At 38.6% G+C, this 20,641-nt stretch overlaps 1 protein-coding gene across 1 annotated transcript in view; it reads right to left on the bottom strand.

The window, feature by feature from the left end:
• The window catches only part of SCFD1 (sec1 family domain containing 1), a 78,571-nt gene that overhangs the window by 10,630 nt on the left and 47,300 nt on the right, over nt 1-20,641 (bottom strand). Inside the window, exons 15-20 of the mRNA XM_063439197.1 lie at nt 19,897-19,993; nt 11,718-11,788; nt 8,447-8,526; nt 6,417-6,479; nt 5,687-5,762; nt 2,963-3,016 (exon numbers count right to left, since the gene is read on the bottom strand). Of these exons, the coding sequence (XP_063295267.1) occupies nt 2,963-3,016; nt 5,687-5,762; nt 6,417-6,479; nt 8,447-8,526; nt 11,718-11,788; nt 19,897-19,993 (441 nt within the window). The remainder of the gene's footprint in view (nt 1-2,962; nt 3,017-5,686; nt 5,763-6,416; nt 6,480-8,446; nt 8,527-11,717; nt 11,789-19,896; nt 19,994-20,641) is intronic.

Raw genomic sequence — 20,641 nt, 5'->3', positions numbered from 1 at the left:
ACAACATTTTAAAATTATTGCATGTGCAAAGCCGAATAAGGAGTTTGAATTCATTGCATTCAAACTTTCTAATGTCTACTTACAAGGAAAATATAGGACATTTAAAGAGTTAAATGAACATTACGCCCACACCTGAGGCACTGTAGCTTGCTGAAGTGATTCATTTGCCTCTTTTTCATTTTACAAAAAGTGCACATTTCAATAGATATTGGCACTTTTATAAATGAACCCTGCGAAACCCCCCTGAGCAGCAATCAGGGGACCGGTCCAGTTACTTCCTAGTTTAGTTAGCTCAGTGGAGCTCAACTTAAGAGGCCACAATTGCCCAGAGCACTGCATTGGGAAGTCTGTGATTGGACAGCCAGAGAAAGTCTGGGCGGGGTTAGAAGGGGAGGGCTTGCATTTTTCTTTTTATTTAGGTAGTGGAATGTCCCTTTAACTGCATGTCTCCTCTGGCTAAAATTATAAAAGGTGCAGATTTAAAAATAAATTGGCACTTTTATATACCCTACAGCAGGGGTTCCCAACCCGGTCCTCAAGTACCCCCTAACAGTCCAGGATTTAGGGATTGCCCTGTTGTGTCTAAAGTGTATTTTTTTTTCTAAAAACACCATAAATAAAACCTGGTAAATCCTGGACTGTTGCGGGGTACATGAGGACTGGGTTTGGAACCACTGCCCTACTGCAGCAACTGCTGTTAACTGAACAGACAGGAGGGTTTCCTGTCTCACTAGCTTTGTACTGCAGATCAGTTCAAAACTGAAGTTGGTGCTTCTCTGTGAGAAAAGCTGGTTTTCAAGGGGTTTTCAATCGCTGTTTTCCCCACCATAACCGCTTTGGTTTGTGCTCCACAAGCAAAGCCAGTAACCAACCTGATGCTGCTGACATATACATGTGTGTGTATATTATTCATATATTTATATATTGTAAAAAAATTTTGGGAGTGTTCCTTTAATTGGGTGATTATAAGGTCCAACATTTTTTCCTTTCCAGAGCAAATACGCAGAAAAATAATCAACATCTACGATAAACATGAAATCTTGCTATTGCAAAAACAGGTTTACAATGAAATGAGCAAAAGAAAAAAAATGCCCTCCCTCATATGTTTAATAGTTGTATCAAAATTATAATAGAATATTCTATGGAATTTATTAATGGGTCTAAGCTATGAATTCTTTGTGCAAAAACACAGGGCAATGAACTGTGGACTCGGAGTGAGACCAATGCAGTACATTTTGTTCGATTCCATTTCTGTGCGTTTTAAAAGCTCCCTTGGACAAAGCCCGTATGCTGAGCTCAAACATGGTATACAAACACGTGGCCTCAGAAAGTCTTCGGTTTTACGAGCTACTGGCACATGCCGCGTCTTTGGGGAGGTGAAGTGTTCTTTTTCCAAAATACTCGCACAATGTTTTCCTTTTTTTTTTTTTTAAATGTATTTATTTTTAAATGTTTGCAGCTGGGAGCAAATAAAAAAAATCTGCAATAACAAAAACCAAAAACATGCAGAAACAAGAAACAAATCGTAGGAACAGGACAGTCCAGAGAGACCTTCATCTATTCATAAAATGGGATGATGGGTGGTGGTGGGGAGTTTGTTCAACAAGAAGAAGTTGTAAGACCGTTAAAGAAGAATCTCTGACATAGCATAGGATTCATTGCAAAAACTCGGCTAGCAAACTCTTTTGAGGTAAGAGTTTGGAATTATGTGGTGCCTTTTGAATCACTTTATAGTTGGCCATTAGGGACCCCCACTCTAAGACAAAAATGACCTAGAATGCTTTACTTAACCCCTGGGTTGAAACCTAAACTTGACTGCCTGTGCTACTGGTTGTAACAGGCATATCTCAGTCACCATTAAGTGCCTATAGTAAGTTCACTGTATCGATATTGCCTTCCCAGTGCACCAGAGACCCCCTACTCTTCCACCCTTCTGACACAGGGAAGAGTATTAAGGTGTTCGGAAAAAGTTACATTAATGCTATTATACTACAGAATATGTTACGGAGCTCACTTGGCAGTTTTGGTCCTAATCAATATAAGTTAGGAATCAATGTTTTACTTCAGGAAAACACTATGTAGCAACATTTTTCATCTTAGTTTTTTTCTTTCCCAATTTTTCCTTAGTTTGATTTTATATTAAATAGCTATTAAAAATAGTTTTTCTAATATAAAATGTTAATGTGGGACAGCAACTAGTAAATGTGCTTTTATTGCACCACAGACACTAAAAAAAATATATATATATATATATATATATATATATTTTGGTACTAGGTCATACTCATCTGTTTAGCATTAATATAATTGTGGCCTGGAGATTACACTTTTTTTTTTTTACAATATGTGCTGCAACGAGACCCACACTCTTTCCTGGAAGTTGTAACTAACCTCATGCTTTTTGTTTTGTGGATTATGTGAGACCACCTGCATAATTGTGGAAAAAAGATAACCTATGTAACATATCACGACCCGTGTATATCAGCGGTCCGTTTCCTTCTTTGTTTATGTTTTTTGCTTGGAAAGCTTAAAAATTTCTTGAGAACTTTGAATTTGCTTACTTTAAAGGGACAGTTTGAACACCTGTTTAAGTATCTTAATCAAGTGATTTTGGGACACTGATGTGCAGCCTTGTAGATGAAACAGTGAAGGCAAATAGAAACGTTTACGTTTTGCCGTCTCCATGCCTACGAATGGCTGTAATTCTAAATTATAATTTTTTAAAAAAATTACAGTGGTCTTTTACTATAGCAGGTCAGCTGTGCAAGTACATGACCCCCATTTTCATGAATGAGAATTATTGGCACTAATCAATCACTTTTGGAGTTGACAAAGCACAGCCAGTATTATAAACACTCCTGAAATTTAAATAATAAAAAAAAATATATATATATATATTTAAAAAAAATGTACAGTAGTTAATTTCTATTCAATAAGCAGTTCATTCACTCTGTATTCTTACCGGATTTGATTTAACTTCCATGAGGTTGTCAAGGACCCGTGTGACTGGCAAGTTCTGAGGACAAAAAAAACCCCAACAAAAAACAGGTGAGGACTAATAAAGATGGATTCGGTAAAAAAACGCCAGCTTATTTATAAAGTATTCTGATCTATACAAAACTCAGGAATGTATCAGAGCATTAATCTTCATTTCGGCATTTTCATTGCAGCACTAACACGTCAGATATATGCGTGCATGCTCACATGTGTGAATACAAAAATGGAAGAAGGACTGTCAGGATTTCTGGGATACATTGTTTGACAGAGTTCTACACAACGCAAAGTGCATGCATCTCTTTACATTACAACATACGTGTTGCAGGATAGGTCTTGGCAAAGCCACAAGCAGTAGACATTGCTAAGGAAAAGGAAGCATTCATTCTTGTTCTAGATTTATTTTGGCAAGTGAAAGTGTATACATTTTTGTACTTTCCTTAACTACACTTGGCTGATATTATTCCAAGTGTCATGGCCATTAAGCGTTCTGCCAAGATCACTGTAAACAGTTTAAGTATATTTTCTGTGTTTTGAGAGAGGATAACTGTATGGAGAACCTTTCTATTTATGGCCATAGACCGGAAGATAAATCAAGAAAATTGAACATAAGGAAAACACAAATAATAAAAACAGACAGAGAAGCAAGTTTAGGAATACATGTGGTACACACACTTAAAGAAAAAGATACACGAATATCCAGTGGCAGAGAGATACAGGCACACAGAGAAAATTAAAAGTTAGGCTCAAACTGAGGTTTATACATTCTTCCACACAAAGAAAGATATATATGGGTATGCACTGGAGTCATGTAGTGACAGAGATCGAGAGATGCAGGCTCAACCGTACATAGATACACAACTAGTGGTACAGACTCAAGGGGTAAAATCAGACATACTTAGACAGGTACCCAAACAGAGACAGAAGAACATACACACAGAAAGACACCGGCACATGCCACTATATGATACAAAATAAACCAAGCAACATCACCATTAGGCTTGGTCTGTTTTGCTTATCATGGCATGGCGAACGTATTCTAGAACGTATAACCACAACAACACATGTGAAAACGTGCAGGGTTTCCACTCCCATAACTGTTATAATAATGTGAGCTACATGAAACGATCTAGAGCAGGGGTGCCCAAAAGGTAGATCCCCAGATGTTTTAAAACGAAATCTTCCACGATGCTTTGCCATTCTAAAGACATGCAAGGCATCATGGTAGCTGTAGTTCTGAAACATCTGGGGGTCTACCTATTGGGCACCCCTGCTCTAGAGGTAAGAGGTGCAACACATCAGTCAGTCTGAATTTTGGCTGTTGCTTACGATACCACAAAATAAACTGAATCTTGTTTTAGTAAACTAAAACCAGTAAGATGTGTCTATGTTATGTAAACATGTTAGCTGAAAGCAGATAACCTCCACAGTTATTGTAGTATTGACCCTTTATTAAATATGGATATTGACAACTAGTAACAGTTTTATATTGTAAGCACAGATTTACCCCGAGCCAATATTCTTACCCTAAAACCTAACTGTGTATGTAGTAGTATATAGACTGAATAACCCTCTGTTACTTTACTACTTCTTTCAAAACCCTCCATATGTATAATTATGCCCAGTCTCTCGCCTTGCATTGAATACGCATTGTGTTTTGGTTTTCACCTTCATTATTGTACAGAAGTTTATTTGTAGTGGAGTCCCTTTAAATGTTCTAATTTCTCTTCTCACCACCCTTAAATCCTTTCCTTCTGTAATCTGGACATTTGGATTATATCTGGTCTACAGCTTCGCCACCTTCCCCGAACCATTCCTCTTAACCACTGGGTGAATATTCATTATTTGTCTTTCTAAGTATTCTTTAACCCATAAAGCCTTTTGTTATGGTGGCATATACCACCATCGTTTTTTAAGTACCATATTCCAATAAGAAACGGCTCGCTCAGTTAATAAAAGGTTGCAGAGAGTTGCTTGTGCTAAATAAGTAGACATTCTCCAACTTAAATCCTTCACGGACCAGATTCTGTTGATGTTAATGAATGCCATTGCTCCTTAAGGAGTTAAAATACTTCTTGTTGGAGTTGTATGCCCAGTGTCTGATTTTTTTTTTAGATAAAATCGTCTTTGGAAAGACTTGAAAATGCTACTATATATTCTATAAGTAAAAATAAATACAGGAGTATAATAAATGCACATACATATGCACGCACACCTGACAGCTGACATATTAAGAGTGCACACATTTATTATAGATTAGCTCAGCGGGAGATGTGACAGCATTCTGTGTGCCCAGAACAAGTATCAAATGTCCAAACACATTCACAAAGCTTCTTGTTTTGAGCAGCCAAAGCAAACAGGATGGGGGAACTGGGTGGAAGGAAAAAGATGACTAGCTTAACCTTTTCGGTCACCTCGCAGCACAATGCAAACTAAGACACCGAGCAGGTTAATAGATTTTTCTCAAAGCAGTGTAACTTTGCAGAGCATACAATTCTCACTGCTATACAGGACCAGGCCATGGAGATTTTAATAATAAACAATTCTACATATGGCATAAAAAGTATGAAGTAAAGATGAGAAGCCTCACTACACTGCTAGTACCCGTTGGTGGTAGCAGGTGGGTAGTTGGCAGGGTAGATAAGGTGAACTGATACGTTCTGAGAAGCTCCTCCTACCGGAGAATGTTTACCTGCTGCTTTAAGACGAGATTTTTTACGCCCTCCATGACGAACTGTGACCCTGTATTCATGACTCTGGAGAGCAGACTGGAAACACACAAAAGAAATATTGGTTAAAGAGATGCAGATGCTTTGCCAAATCCTTGGTCTTGCCACCAAGAAGCAGGATTGTGATACCTGCGCAAACAGTGAGCGGCTTTCAAAGATTCAGACGTGGATATGTTTGTATGGTTTGCAAAACACAGAACTGTAACAAGACCTATTTTTAATGAGTGACATTACTTGGTGGCAGGTCTGGCAGTAGACAAACCTTCCTAGTTAAGGGTACAGGGGGGACTTTGTCTTTTTTTGCTAATGGAATGCTAATGACTTTATATTAAGAAAAGGTTTGAAACTCAATATTGCAAACAGTCAGGTCACAAACAGGTGAAGAGCTGAGTACATTGAGTTCAAACAAGAGGTTTGACTCACATGCTGGAATCATTTTAATTTATACAAAAAACTTGTCTTGTATAACCAATAGGTAGCATTCTACAATGCTTCCAACTATCTCTTAAACAGACAAGCTAGTTTTGCAATGCAAAAACATTGCTATTTTCCAGTTGTGAACGCCAAAGGATCTCAGACTAACAAACTACTAAACAGATGCGTATCTTGCATCAGTAAACTCTGGAACGTTTATATACAACCATGCCGAGATGTTTAAATGATATATCAGCAAACCCCCAGCGATTGACTTACCCTTTGGACTTTGTGGCTCCAATTCCATAACTTGCAGGAGCAGACGCCATCTTGGCAAAAGCCCTGTTCAAAAAATTCGACAAAGACAATGACGTTACTTTACCACACATTAATACATAATTCTTTTTTTTTGTCAATCTTTCTTTTATTGAAGCATTTGTGATGGGGTACATAAAGGAAGAGGGAAACGTATAAGTCGGTTACAGTATGGGGTTAAGACATTGTCAGCTTTGAAATAGTACATTTTCGGCATGGCTATGCTTCATTTTTTTATTTTTATCTTGTCGTTAGCTAAAACATAGTAGAGCCAAGAGTAATGCCTGTCATGTCAGGCTGTCAAAGGAGTAACAGTATACAATACAATTTAAATATATATAGCGTGAGTCGGGCTGGGTTCTTTCCCAGAGCACCCAAACAGAACACAACAAAACACAACCAAACTAGCGTTACAGGTATTCATAGATTGTAGGCGGGTATAGCCGTTGTATGGGTTAAGTTAATTGTCACACGACTTCCATGAATGTCTAGTGCCTCCCATCCGTTAGTGTCTCCCACATAGGCTATTGCTTACACGATTGGGTGTTTGGCATTAAGACAATAGTAGTATTTCTATATGTACTGGTTCCCTGTCTGTGTAGTTCAGTACTCCTACGTTTGAACAAGTATTATGGTCACCAATGTACATATATACATCATGTTTATGGTTCAAGTGCATGTGAGCGTGTGCCCCGAGTGTGTACTAGGTTTGTTGGCAAGAGTGTGTCTGTATAGGTACGTGGTCTAGCCTCTAGTAATCGTTTGCTTGAAGCGAGTGGTATGTGTCATGGCATAATACAGTTTACCTGTGTAGCAAGGTATAAGGCAAGCATAATATAAATCTTATTGTCCACAAGCGTTTCCAACCTTTCGGTAGGATCTGAAATTTCGCTGTTAGAGCATGTCAGCGCCCAAGAAATTCGGTGCTAGCAGTGTGACAGTGTCCCATATCAGCGATTACATGTGGTCCCCATCCGATTCTCCATCACCCGATGCCGTCTCTGCATAGGCGGTGCGTGTCTGTTTCTGGGTTCCTGTGGCCCGTTGCAAAATAGGTGTCGGAGAGGGCGTCCCCCCAGCCCCAGGCTGGAGTGCAGGTCTGCATCTTCTTGCCACAAACTCGGTTGCCTCTGGGGTCCGGGTTTACTCCACTTGCGGGAGGGACGGAGGAGCGGGTCGTCGTTTGTCGTGTTCGTTGCTTCTTCCTCCGCCAGTGTGGGTGATGCTCGTGGGCACTATGCCCTGTGGCCTGCCGCCCGGGTGGGTAAGGTTGCGCATACATGGGTGGGTAAGACGAGTGTGTACCCAGGGGTAATTCCTCCACTCCCCGACTCTTGGGGTTCCGCTCACCCTTCTTCTGTGGGGGAGACGATTTAGGTCGGGCTGCTTGTTGTCGCCACCTTAGCGAGTCCCAGAGGTGGAACAGGGTCGCATCCGGGCGCCTCAGGGATGCAGTCGTTGGCAGCGTTATGTTCGCCATGCGGGTTGTTTTGCCGGCCGCCATTTTAGTGGAGACCTTTAGGGGCCTGTAGGTTAGCGTGCCCGGGTCATGCTTGTGTGGTCTGCCTAGCTGTGTGCTCCTGGGACTGAGAGCGGACCGGGATAACCCCCACCGGTCCAGGGGGGGGGGAGGAGCAGAAGTAAGTGCTTGAAGGGGTTGATGTCTGGCTTTACCATCCAGGAGAGCGGCCGTCTCTCCCTGGCTCTGGCTCAGGTAGGCCCCATTAACGTAGGTCGGGTTTCCGGGCGATTTGCGACTCGTGTGTTGATTCTTTCGATGCCCCATGGTTACCCTGCTTCGCTGAGTGCACCCCGGCTCCAGATCGTGTCCGTTATCGGGGTTTATACCCCCGTTTTCGTCGTTTATTGCGGGAGCTGCTGTACAGCACGTCTGGTCTGCTCGGTGGTTAGGCTCCGCCCCCATTAATACATAATTCTACCACTTAGAGGAAAGGTTTTCAACAAGTGTTGCAGTGCAGGAACCACTAACTTACTTCCACTGTTTGATATAGTTTAAAGGTGCCAGATTGCAGCCTGCATCTTCAAGGGCCTTCTTGTACTGCTCCAGATCAGTCTAGAAAGACATAAAGAGGCATTTCAGCATAAGCCATCGATAAATATTAGTGAAAAGTTCTATCAGCAGAAATAGTAAAAACAATCAGTAACACACAGTAACTCACGTCAGTTAAAACCACTTTATTCAAAACACTGTTACTACTTTGTAATACTGCAAAACTGATGGTGCACAGATTGTAAAAACTGCAGTTAGCCTATCAGAGATGTCTATTAAACAGCAGAGAACAACAACCCCAGACTGTATAAATACATTTTGTCCAAGTTTTGCGCGCATCATCTGGATACATCCCTCAACTTGAGATGAGCTTGGACAGTGGCGGACTACGTACAGGACAGTGACAAGAACCTAACGGACAATTGTCGCATCAAAACTTTTTCTCTTTTTTTAAAGCGACACTATAGTCACTAAAACAACTTTAGCTTAACGAAGCAGTTTAGTGTATTCATCGTGCATCTGAAGTTTCACTGCTCAATTCTCTGCCATTTAGGAGTTAAATAAGGTTTGATTCTGTCTATGCAGCCCTAGCAACACCTCCGCTGGCTGTGACTAAAAACAAGATGGCTTCATTTTCAATAGGATGAAACTTACTTTGAAAGTTTTTTTTTTTTTTTTTTATCTCTTGCTCTGTAAATTGAACTTCAACTACATACAGGAGACTCCTGCAGAGTCTAGCAAACTATTTACAGAGCATGAGATAAGAAATTATACATTAAAAAGAGTTTGCAATAAAGGAAGTGTAAACATTAGATGACTTTACAGGAAGTGTTTAGGAAGGCTGTGTAAGTCACATGCAGGGAGGTGTGGCTACGGCTGCAAAAACAAAGTGATTTAACTCCTAAATGGAGAGAATCGAGCAGTGAGACTACAGAGACATGATCTATACACCAAAACTGCTTCATTAAGCTAAAGTTGTTGTGGTGACCATAGAGACTTACTGTCGGCTTTCAAACACTGTCTGACCCAGAGTGCATGTATATAGCTGTAGTATCCGGTCATATACTAAAGGAAGGGAGAGGCCATATAAATCAGAATGAGGCATTTCTGATTGGCGGTCTTATTCTGGTTTTTGAAGTGATCTGCTTGCAACTGCAGGCACACTAATTAAAAGGCGATTTGTCTGGGAACTTTTAAGGCAAGTATCTTTTTTATTTTTACTTTTTAAAATGTACATGTTTTGCATTACTTTGCAACACAGTATATGTAATAATAGGGATAAAATAATGATTCTGAAATACTTACCACTGAGTGGAATATTACATATACGTGTTAGTTATACTTTGACTTTAAGGGGAAACGATTTGTAGAGAAACCTAGTGAGAGTTTTTCGTTCCCGTTGGAAGCTTATTTTATATGGGAACAGACATTATGCAAAATAACAATAATTCCCTATGAAACAGTGCGTCTCCCTAGCTCCTGCGAAGACATATAGTACGGCCTCTGAACTTCAGACACTGTGTTTTTGACACATTGCATTCATGGCTATGCCAGACAGGAAGCCGCAGAGCTGCTTCTGATACAACAGAGCTCATATCTGAGTAAGAAAAAAAAAAAAGAAAAAAAAAAGGATCCCTCTCCAGGGGATTAACTCATGAAATTTCCTCTAAAGTAGAAAGGAGAGGGGAGATATGTATATTACTACCCTGGTGCACAAAGAGCATTTTTCAGTTCAAACAAACATTTGAAAACGGTCAGCCCGTTTTGAAGATACGGAGCAGACCGAACTAGAAATTCACACAAGACAATGTTACATTGGCCGCAGAAACAAAGGCTAAACAGTCTGTGTGAAGAACTGAATCGTACTCTGCAAGAAGCACGTTGTAGGTTTTCTAACTCCAATCAATGGCAGTGATTAATCAGATTTAAAATAACGCTAATGTAGTGATTTCTTGCATTAACCCCAGGGCGCTCTAAGGTCTGTTAATACATTCTATTATAGTGAAGGGTACTTGTGGCCCCTTTGCTAGCATGTTGGGTTAGTTAACATTTGACACTTGGTTACGTCTTAACTGAATTGTGATATCAACTGCTAAAATCTTTTATAATTACCGTATTTAAAAGAAAATCAGATAACATTAATTTTTTTTTACAAACAATTAACATAATTTATAGGTTATATTAATAGTATACAATGTAACAGAACCAATTTAATATAAAAAAATAGGCTTTTGGGGCAAATTAATCCACTGCCTGAATATCCAGCTGCCCTGGCAAGAATATGAATAATGAACACAGAACATGGGAGGAGGTTAGTTCAAATAAAAACCACAGAGGAAGCATATCCTGTTGCCCAGTGACTTTAAATAGGCAATACTTTTAGATTTAGTTTTAAATTGGTCTATGATAACGTTTGTAATGTCTAAAAATAGTTTGAAAAAGAAAGACCATAAAGGATATACGTTAATCATGGAATAGCCAAGTGTGTTGCTTGCATTACCTACAGCTATGCTCCAAGGTGACATGGGTTTAAGGGGAAATATTCCGGGAGGGCAATGGGGAATTAATAAATTTTAGAAAGAGGAAGGGAAATAAAAGAATATATATATATATATATATATATATATATATATATATATAAATATATATATATATATATATATATATATATATATAGAGAGAGAGAGAGAAACATAGAAACATAGAATGTGACGGCAGATAAGAACCATTCAGCCCATCTAGTCTGCCCAGTTTTCTAAATACTTTCATTAGTCCCTGGCCTTATCTTATAGTTAGGATAGCCTTATGCCTATCCCACGCATGCTTAAACTCCTTTACTGTGGAAAATAAATGGAAAATAATCTTGCACTCCATATAGTGGAAATACTTGCCCGGTGCTTGTCAAGCCAAAATGTAGAAAGGTTGAAAATGATAGCACTCCCAGGACTCCAATTTAAGATTTAACTTTTAATAATTAGTAAAATAAAAGAATCGACGTTTCAGTCTGGCAGACTGAAACGTCGATTCTTTTATTTTACTAATTATTAAAAGTTAAATCTTAAATTGGAGTCCTGGGAGTGCTATCATTTTCAACCTTTCTATATATATATATATATATATATATATATATATATATATATAGATAGATAGATAGATAGATAGATAGATAGATAGATAGATAGATAGATAGATAGATATATATATATATATATATATTTCAGGCTATTTTCATACATGATACCAATCCACAGTACCTCAGATGGAGCCTGCGCAGACGTGATGTAATAGATGAGAAACAACCGCATCTTGTCTTCAGGAGTCCCAGCTACAAACAAACAGCAGGAGATATACAAACACATGAAACATGTCATAAAATAAGACATTTGATGCATGACCACAAATAAGAGAATAATAAATGACGCTGGAGCTGGGCATGCAGCTTCAAAAGATAAATGTATAAACACGGTGTAATTCAATCACTTGGTGTCGGGGACTGGATAACCATTTAACACAGCAGTCTGCCAATATGTTGTTTTTGGAGGGTAAATGCACTTTTATTGCTAGCAGTTCCTGAGAGAGGACTGCAGGATGGGATACTAACAAGGTACATATTGTACGTAACGCAACTTATCAGGGACGAACTCGCAAAATAGTGTACCATTTGTAGGATAATAATAGGAAATAGGGTAAAAAACAAACAAACAAAAAAAACACTGTGCTTAATAAAAGAGAAGAGTGATTTTATGGAGGTTTATGCAATAGCCAGAAATCTAAACACAATATTAACACTTCCTATCTTAATCTCCTACATTAGGTAGGGAGAAAGATCAATTTTAAGAAGTAACCTCTGCAGAATAAGAAATGTGTTTCTACTGGTTTTAGATGCATTTAAAATATAGCGATAGATTAGAGGGTAGAGCAGGAGATAGTAACGATAGATCACAGGACTTTCTTCATCGGGTCTTTGTTAATATTTCCTATGTCAATCTCTTGTAAAATATCCCTATTATTTTACTGTAAAGTGCTGCGGAATATGATGGTGCTTTATAAATGCCAATAATAAAGACATAGAAAGAGAGAGAGAGAGGGGCATACAGATAGAGTGCTAGCGTTGGATAGAGGCAGAGAGACAGACTTTTTTTGCAGACATGTACGCACCACGGGTTAATCCAGACATGGATATGACCTCTATTGAGAAATAGAAACATTTTTTTTCTCTTTGATACCTTTTCTCAATGTATTCATTATATAGGTACATACTTGGTGTTGTTATCATACATAGACCAATGATTGCCTCTGCTATGACATTTTGTTATGTTATATGTTATCTAGATGTATGTATATAGACCCTTTATCATCTTTTATGTCACTCTTTCTATTTTTATCGCTTTTACTACACGTTGCGGTGTTCACTCGGCATTGATTGTATTTTCTCACATCATTTCACTTACTCTCCGGTTTCTCTATTCTGGTCTTCCAGACCTACCTGGTCTTCTTTTTATACTTGCTAGTCTTTTTATCGGTTTTTGATTATTAAGGTCTACACATTTTTTCTTCTTTATGCTCCTTGTATTTTTTTTTTTTCTTTACACATCTTTCACTCTGTATTTCTATTTCTTTTCTCTTATTCATATTTCTTTGCCATCACTTCTGTTCACTTTTTGTTTTAATCCTCTCTGTGCTCTACTATTTCGGTTTTACACATTTTACAGTTTAAAATCCAGTATCTCGATCATCTTGATCATTTTGTATCATCTCTTTCCTCCTATCTTGTTTTATCAGCTTTCACACAGGAGCACCCTGTACACTTATTGCACACTTTGTTTCCTGAGTGTCACCATGGTAATGGGACGCGATCATCACGGTCCCACCACGTAATTTTGATCACGTCATCACATGCACGTACGCTCGCTCGTGCAGTCACTCCCACTTCACTCCACGGCGTCTGAACACCGCGGTAACACCTGCACTGGGAAAGTCATCACCTTATTATATCTTAACCCCTATATAAACTCTGTACTGACTGTTATGCATATCTTAATAAAGACCTACGGGTTGAAACGTTGATCTCTTCACCACAACACAAATTTGCTTGAACAAAATCCATTGAGTGCTCTCATTTATTCAATATATATATATATATATATATATATATATATATATATATATATATATTTTTTTTTTTTTTTTTTATTACCGTTTACATTCTTTATATTGCTAGTTCATTCACTAAGCAAGCAGGATTTATGTTTAAACTTAAAGTCACCATGCTTTATTTAGTTCATGACTACCACTATGCATCAAATATGACAATTGTATACTGTATGTCTAGTAGAGCGCCCAACGCCGACTATGGTCAATGTGTACTAAAAAAACAACGTACGCGGAAGGTGGAACTCACATATGTACATGAGCTTTGTAATACGGACTTCTGTATTATGTTTAAAAACGAAATAAAAAGATTTGTTACTAATAAAAATAAAAAGTTACTAGGAGCAGGACCAAAATACCTTTACATGTTTTAAATTTATTAAAGGAGAAGCCCTATGCCTCTTGTTTGACATGCCTTGTAACGTTTAAAGTGTGTGAATAGAATAAGAGGAAGTTGGAATCCTTCAACGTGGAAAAATCGTAAGCGACAGACCTACAACAGCATTGTACCAGGGAGCAATATATTCCTGCTAAAACTCAACTAACTGTATGTTCTGTAAATCTGTCCATGTAATTCTGCAGTGATCATAACAACTACCGAATGATGTTGTCTGGAAGCTTAAATCGCTTACACTACATTCAAAAACTGCTGGCTTTGAGTCACAACTAAAGTGATAATCTCTCTCACCTAATAAAGTTTAACTCGCTCCTCTGATACGAAGCCATGTAACAGAGCTAAGTAATTAGGAGAGAGGGTGAAATATTCTTTATAGCTTTGTACAATCCAAGCAAAAACCGAATCAGGACTGAAATAAATAGTATTTAAGGGGGAATTACATGGTTGCATATTCCTCATTAAGAGTAAGAACATTAAACTGCAATTCCATATTTATCGGACAGAATTTAATTGAAGAGAGGTTTCAAGGTAGAGCTGACTGATGTTTTAGAAAGAAAAACTTTTTGTTTTTTAAGAATGATATAAAGGTGTGCTAAAAAAAAAATGAAAAGGAATATATATCAATATCTCACTTTACTCTGTCATCCTAAACAGCCCAAGCTTGTTTTTTTTTTTTTAACCAGGATATTGATGGTCTAAGAGCTGTGGCATGAGGCGATCGCTTTCACCAGCCTCACAGCACACCCCTGTGTTCCCTGGTGCCCTGATAAATGCCTAACTGATAGAGGGACAGAGTGCAGGTAACTTTCTCTGTTTATAATATATAAATGTACATAGGTTTAAAGTGAGTATCCTTAGTCAGGGTACGGAACGTGAAAAAGATATACTATATGTGGGCAGGGGGTTTATGTTACCAGGGTTAAAGTCTCGTTGAAACAGTTAAAAAGACCATAATTTATTATATCAGGCAAAAATGAGATACGAAAGTAACAACGTATCAGAGTATAGGTAGTAAAATGATGTTAATACAAGGTTTTTTGATATACACAGTACTTGATTTTTATTTTTAAAGCTGCATGATTAAAAGTTACATTTTATAGAAGAGAATGCAATTTTGTTTGCTAGTTATTTTACTTTGGTATGCAATGTTATAGAAAAATGTGGGGGTGCATTGGGGTGTAGATAGCATGTATTACATTTTAGATGTGTTTTGCGTTTTCACTAGCACTCTGCTTTAGGAAGATGTGAAAGGATGGTATTTGTACTACAGAGCTAGATGTGATTTTTTAGATAATTATTAGGCATTCTCTTATGTCTATTTTCTACAACAAAGCCACGAGACACCCTAGAAAGCATTGCACCAACACGCATACACACTGTCAGAACCCACAACAATGTACCATGGTTTGATAGGACCATCAGAGAAATGAAGAGAACAGGCCATAAATTCGAGAGAAAGTGGCGCAGGACACATGATCCAGAGGATAAAGCCGCTCTTACCAAATATCTAAATGAATATCAATTCCAGATATAAAAAAAAAAAGGAAAATCTTAATTTTTATCACAAAAATTGCACTCTCCCACAATAGACTCAGGCAGCTATTCCGCACAGTAGAAAGGCTCTGCAAACCAGCATGCATATCCCCACCAACTTTTCTCAGGATAAGTGTGAAGCATTTGCAATCTTCAGAGACAAGATTTCCTTAATCCGAGCCTCTATCACAGCAGGCAAAAAAGTTACACACCAGAACCACTACAATGGAATGCCAGATTGCCCCAGTTTATGGTCCACTTTTACAAATGTGGATATAAAGGGAGTTAAAAGAACCATGCAAAAGTTACACCCTACTACATGTGACTGTGATCCTGCTCCAACTCAGCTTATATCGGCATGCATTGAAACACTCGCCCCAGCCCTCACAAAAATAGTGTAGTGTTCACTAAAAACTTAGGACTTTCCATATCCTCTAAAAGAAGCTGTGGTAAAACCACTCCTAATGAAACCTTTATTGGACCCAGAATGCATGGCTAATTACAAACCAATATCCAACCTTCCATTTCTGGGGAAAATAATTGGAAAGGTAGTGGCAACTCAACGGGAGGCCCATCTATCAAGCTTCAACATCTTTGATCCTTTCCATTTAGGTTTCAGATGCCGCCACAGATATTAAAATGCGCTAGTCCGAGTGCTAAATGATCTCCTTATGGCGAGAGACAAAGGTGATTACTCCATCCTAATCCTCTTTGATCTCTCAGCTGCATTTGACACCATTGACCACAGGATTTTAATAAAGCGCTTGCAGCACATCTGTGGTCTAGGAGGCACAGTCCTTCTCTGGTTTAAATCTTTCCTCACTGGTAAATCGCATTGAGTAACATCAGGATCAAGCTCATCAGCACCAACAGAACTGGTCTGCGGAGTTCCACAAGGATCTACCTTGTCTCCCATGCTATTTGCAATTTACTTGCTACCACTGGGGGACATCATTAGGTGACATGGCCTAAGGTATCATTGTTACGCTAATGACACACAACTCTACTTCTCCTTCTCCAGATACCACAGACCCGAAATGCTGCATTAATAGTTGCTTAGCAGACCTTGTAGAATGGATAATTGCTAGTTGGCTTAAAGTGTACTCGGACAAAACAGAGCTACTCTTGGTGAGGGGATGCCGGGCAACAAAAATATCCCATGATCACCTAACTGACCTGGAGCTTGGAGGATCTGAACTCATCAGTTCATCAAAGGTACGAAACCTTGGAGTGCTGAATGACTCTGGACTATCATTTAAACAGCAGATTTCCTCCGTAATAAAATCTGCCAACTTTTATCTGAAAAACATAGCCAGGATACAACACTTAATTCCACTGGATGATATGCCAACATTAATCCATGCATTTATATCCTCTCGGCTAGATTACTGCAATGTACTTTACTTGGGCTTCCCAGAAAAAGAACTCCATCGCCTTCAGACTGTACAAAATGCAGCAGCCAGACTACTGACCAATCAATCTCGCTCCTGCCACATAACACCTGTTCTCCACTCCCTGCATTGGCTTCCAATTAAATGGCAAACATATTTTTAAATTGGCCTGTTAAACTTTAATGCCTTAAACAATCAAGGCCCACAGTACCTGAAAGAGCTCCTGACCCTACATTCCATCCCGTTCACTTCGGTCAGCCAGCAAAACCCTCCTGTCAGTGCCAAGAATAAAGACAGGCTCAGGTTCCAGGGCATTCAGACACTCTGCCCCTACCTTCTGAAAATCGTTATCGTGCACAATCAGAGAGGCACAGTCCTTACAGACGTTAAAAATAATTTTCAAAAAAAGCTAAAGACCCACCTCTTCCATTAGGCATTCAATCCGCTCATACGACCATCAGAAACTCCTAACTTTTATTTCTTTATGTTTGTATATTTGTCAAGTGCTCACAGGGAGAAAAGCTCTATAAAAATCGCAAATTATTATCACTATTGTTCCTAAAACCGTCTCCTGTATGCCAGCTATTGCTCCTCTAGCATATTTCACTCCTTCAAAACATAAGTGGTGAGCGTTAGGGATTTTCAAACCAAATAGTGATTTTAGTTACAGCTATATTTGGCATTACCAGTACCAAGTTACTAATTCACAGTTTGATTTCTCCTTTTCTCTTTTGGTACTTGGGTGATGGGGTTGGATTTATTCCCCACCAGGGATTATCATTTTGATTGTGAATCCTAATAATTTTCGTGTGTACGGAGGAATTTAAAAATTTAAACCTAAACAGTGATTTTGCTCTGATTTTGTTCTAGAAATATAAACTCGTTGGCATTTACTTTAGGTTACACTGACTGTGACAAGTAAGAGGCAAGCAGTGATAAGGAAAGTAAGACAATGAAAGTGAAAGAGTGCAAAGATAGGTAAGATGAGCCCCTGGACAGAATAGATTCAAAGAAGTCAAGGTTGTGGAAGGTTCTCAAGGAAGCGAGGTTCACTATTTTGTTTCCATACGCCAAAACTATAAGAGAATACGGTTATTTTTTTATTTTTTTTTAAGTAATAATTATGAAGCTGGCGTGGTACCACTTGGCAGATGTTCACATACCCAATGAAGCAATTTCAGGCAGGAAGGGGTAAAAAGAATTTAAATACTTTAAGATATGGCACGAGAAAGATGGAACCAACACAATACTTCATTGCTGCTGGCACCAGAATATGGTAATGATCACCTAAACAGACACACATGCTGAATAAATTCAGTCATCCCAACAAAGCATCCTGTCCCAGTGTCTCTGCTGTATTTTGAAAAGAAAATCAAACTACTTCCTGTTCATGTAAATATATAAAAGCAGCCTAAAGTCACAATATTCTAACAAAGCAAATGGTTTCGATTAGTTCAAATGTCTTTTGACCTCTGGGTGATAATAGGTATGTGTCTTGCCATGGGCTTGGCGGATTCAGACTCTGAAAATTACATGATCTGGCTCCCAACTCCGTATGCTTCATGGATTTTTTACTTCCGAATATTCAAAGTGTTGGGTTATGGAATAAACACAGCCACACAATTGGCAACATGGAACTGTAAGTAAGTGTTCTATTACGGCTTTCTATCAGAGACCATGTGCAATTCATTAATAAGGCTCACTCGCGAGGAGTCACAATAAATAAACGGTCCTAACAAATTGATGTCGACAGTGACAGTAAACTGCGATGAGCATTTCATATGCAGAACTCGCTTGATGAGTCAATGCTCGTAATGAAAATCATTTATAAGAAAGCAAGGCACTCAATACGAATTGTTGCTTTCAGTGTACAATAATTAGTGGGGCTAAGGAGGTTTCAAGTTAGAGAAATTAGCTGTCAACAGAAAGTATTCCTACAAATTAGAAGACTCTCTATAAGATAACTGAGGATGCCTGGGAGGCCGATAAATATCTAATGAAATAATACTGGAAGTTTCAAAGAAATGCAAAACCTTGTATTGCCAGTCTTATACAGGGATTTTGTAGGCATCCCCTATGCTCTATACAAAACAGGGAACAGTGCACATCATATGCCCAACATTCCAAGATCCCCCTAGCGCCTTGAAACTACAAGGTGCCATTGATAGGCTGCTCAGAAGCATGATTATCACACCGTACTGAGAAAGAACTCTTAGAAAATATTTGGAGAACTGTGAGTAACTCTAGCAGAGGACATGAGCAGGCTGGCTTGCTAAAATGGGGATGATATGTTTGTAAGTGTTGATGATCCTTTGGAAAAGAGATGTGTGGTTTTTCTGAAGCATTAGCTGGGACTATTCCAATACCTACTAGCATCAACAAGAAGCAGCGTTTCAAAGCACAAGAAATACAAATATAGTAGCTTGAGTAATCTGTGCTGAGGAACAAGATGCCCCAAGAAAGCAACTAGCACTGGTCTAAAGTACCACCAAGATTGGCAATTGGCCTTGTGTGCACATCTCTGAGCTAGGCTAGATATTTACATATTGCTTTTGTACTTTGGTAGAAAAAATTAACGGTCATTAAGGGGTTATTTTATACTTCAAACAACCTGTCTACTGACTCTTCATTAGGTAAGAGAATATAGTCTCAGTGTTAAAAATCCATTGCATATGTAATGAAATGTTGGCACAGAGTATCTGCAGTCAGATTTGTGGGTTTGTGCCATGTACAGAGATGTGTGGTATACTCTCTGCCAACAGCTTCTTTAAGGCATGCTGTGAGGCCGGAGACATTTGAAAATCAACGAGGTGTCGAGTGTGCTCAATTCAAAGTTAAGACCTGAGGGGAAGGGTGAGGATTAGGAACAAAAACAAACCAGCTGTCTGTAACACCCACTGGCATTTCATGGCAGGTTAACCACTAAATCCCCAGCAGGGTTCCAAAAAGGTCAAAACTCACCGTCAGGGTCCGAAATTATATCCAGGAGAGACTTGTCCAAAGTTGACTTGCTCATCAGTTTTTCTTCATACTCAAAGTAGACATCCAACTTTCGAGTCTAGAATGCAGAAAGCGGAGATGAAAATGATTTCCGATTTCATTGTACGAATGATAAAAATAATAAAACATTCTCTTATGGCAATGAAAAAATAAACTACATAATATAAAGCACAGTAATGTAGGTGCACTAACACTAATACACAGTTTTTGGATAACAGATAGTGTTCAAGGGACTATGGATCCATAAGGCAAGTCTTTGAATGCTTTATGCTTCCTCTTTTCCATTTCTTCCCTATACCTTTTTCCGACTCTCTTCTTTCTGTTTTTGACACACTCTAATTTAAGATGCTTCTCCACCCCCCACTCCTCCACCACCCTTTTCTGTAACCTTGCACCTTTGCAAATAATCTTTGTGGATAACGATACCCTAAAAATGCTAAAAAAAAAATTCTATGGTCAAGCAACATCAGATTGAATACCTCATTACTAGGGTCTTTTACTTCTCCCGGCTATGGGAACTCTATCAGGAAAAATTACCCATACACTATATTGAGTAATCTCAAATAATGATGATTTAACAATGCGAATTGATCTTTGCTATACTTTACTAAGAAAATATAGTAAAGACATTTTTAGATGCTGTATTTGAATCTCTGCTTATTTCTGTACTGATTCTGTATTTTTTTTCTCAATAAAACATTAAATG

This window comes from Pelobates fuscus, chromosome 13 (genome assembly GCF_036172605.1).
Source record: "Pelobates fuscus isolate aPelFus1 chromosome 13, aPelFus1.pri, whole genome shotgun sequence".
NCBI classification, from domain to species: domain Eukaryota; kingdom Metazoa; phylum Chordata; class Amphibia; order Anura; family Pelobatidae; genus Pelobates; species Pelobates fuscus.
Note: the sequence above shows the minus strand (reverse complement) of the source record. Positions and strands in the feature narration are given on the sequence as shown.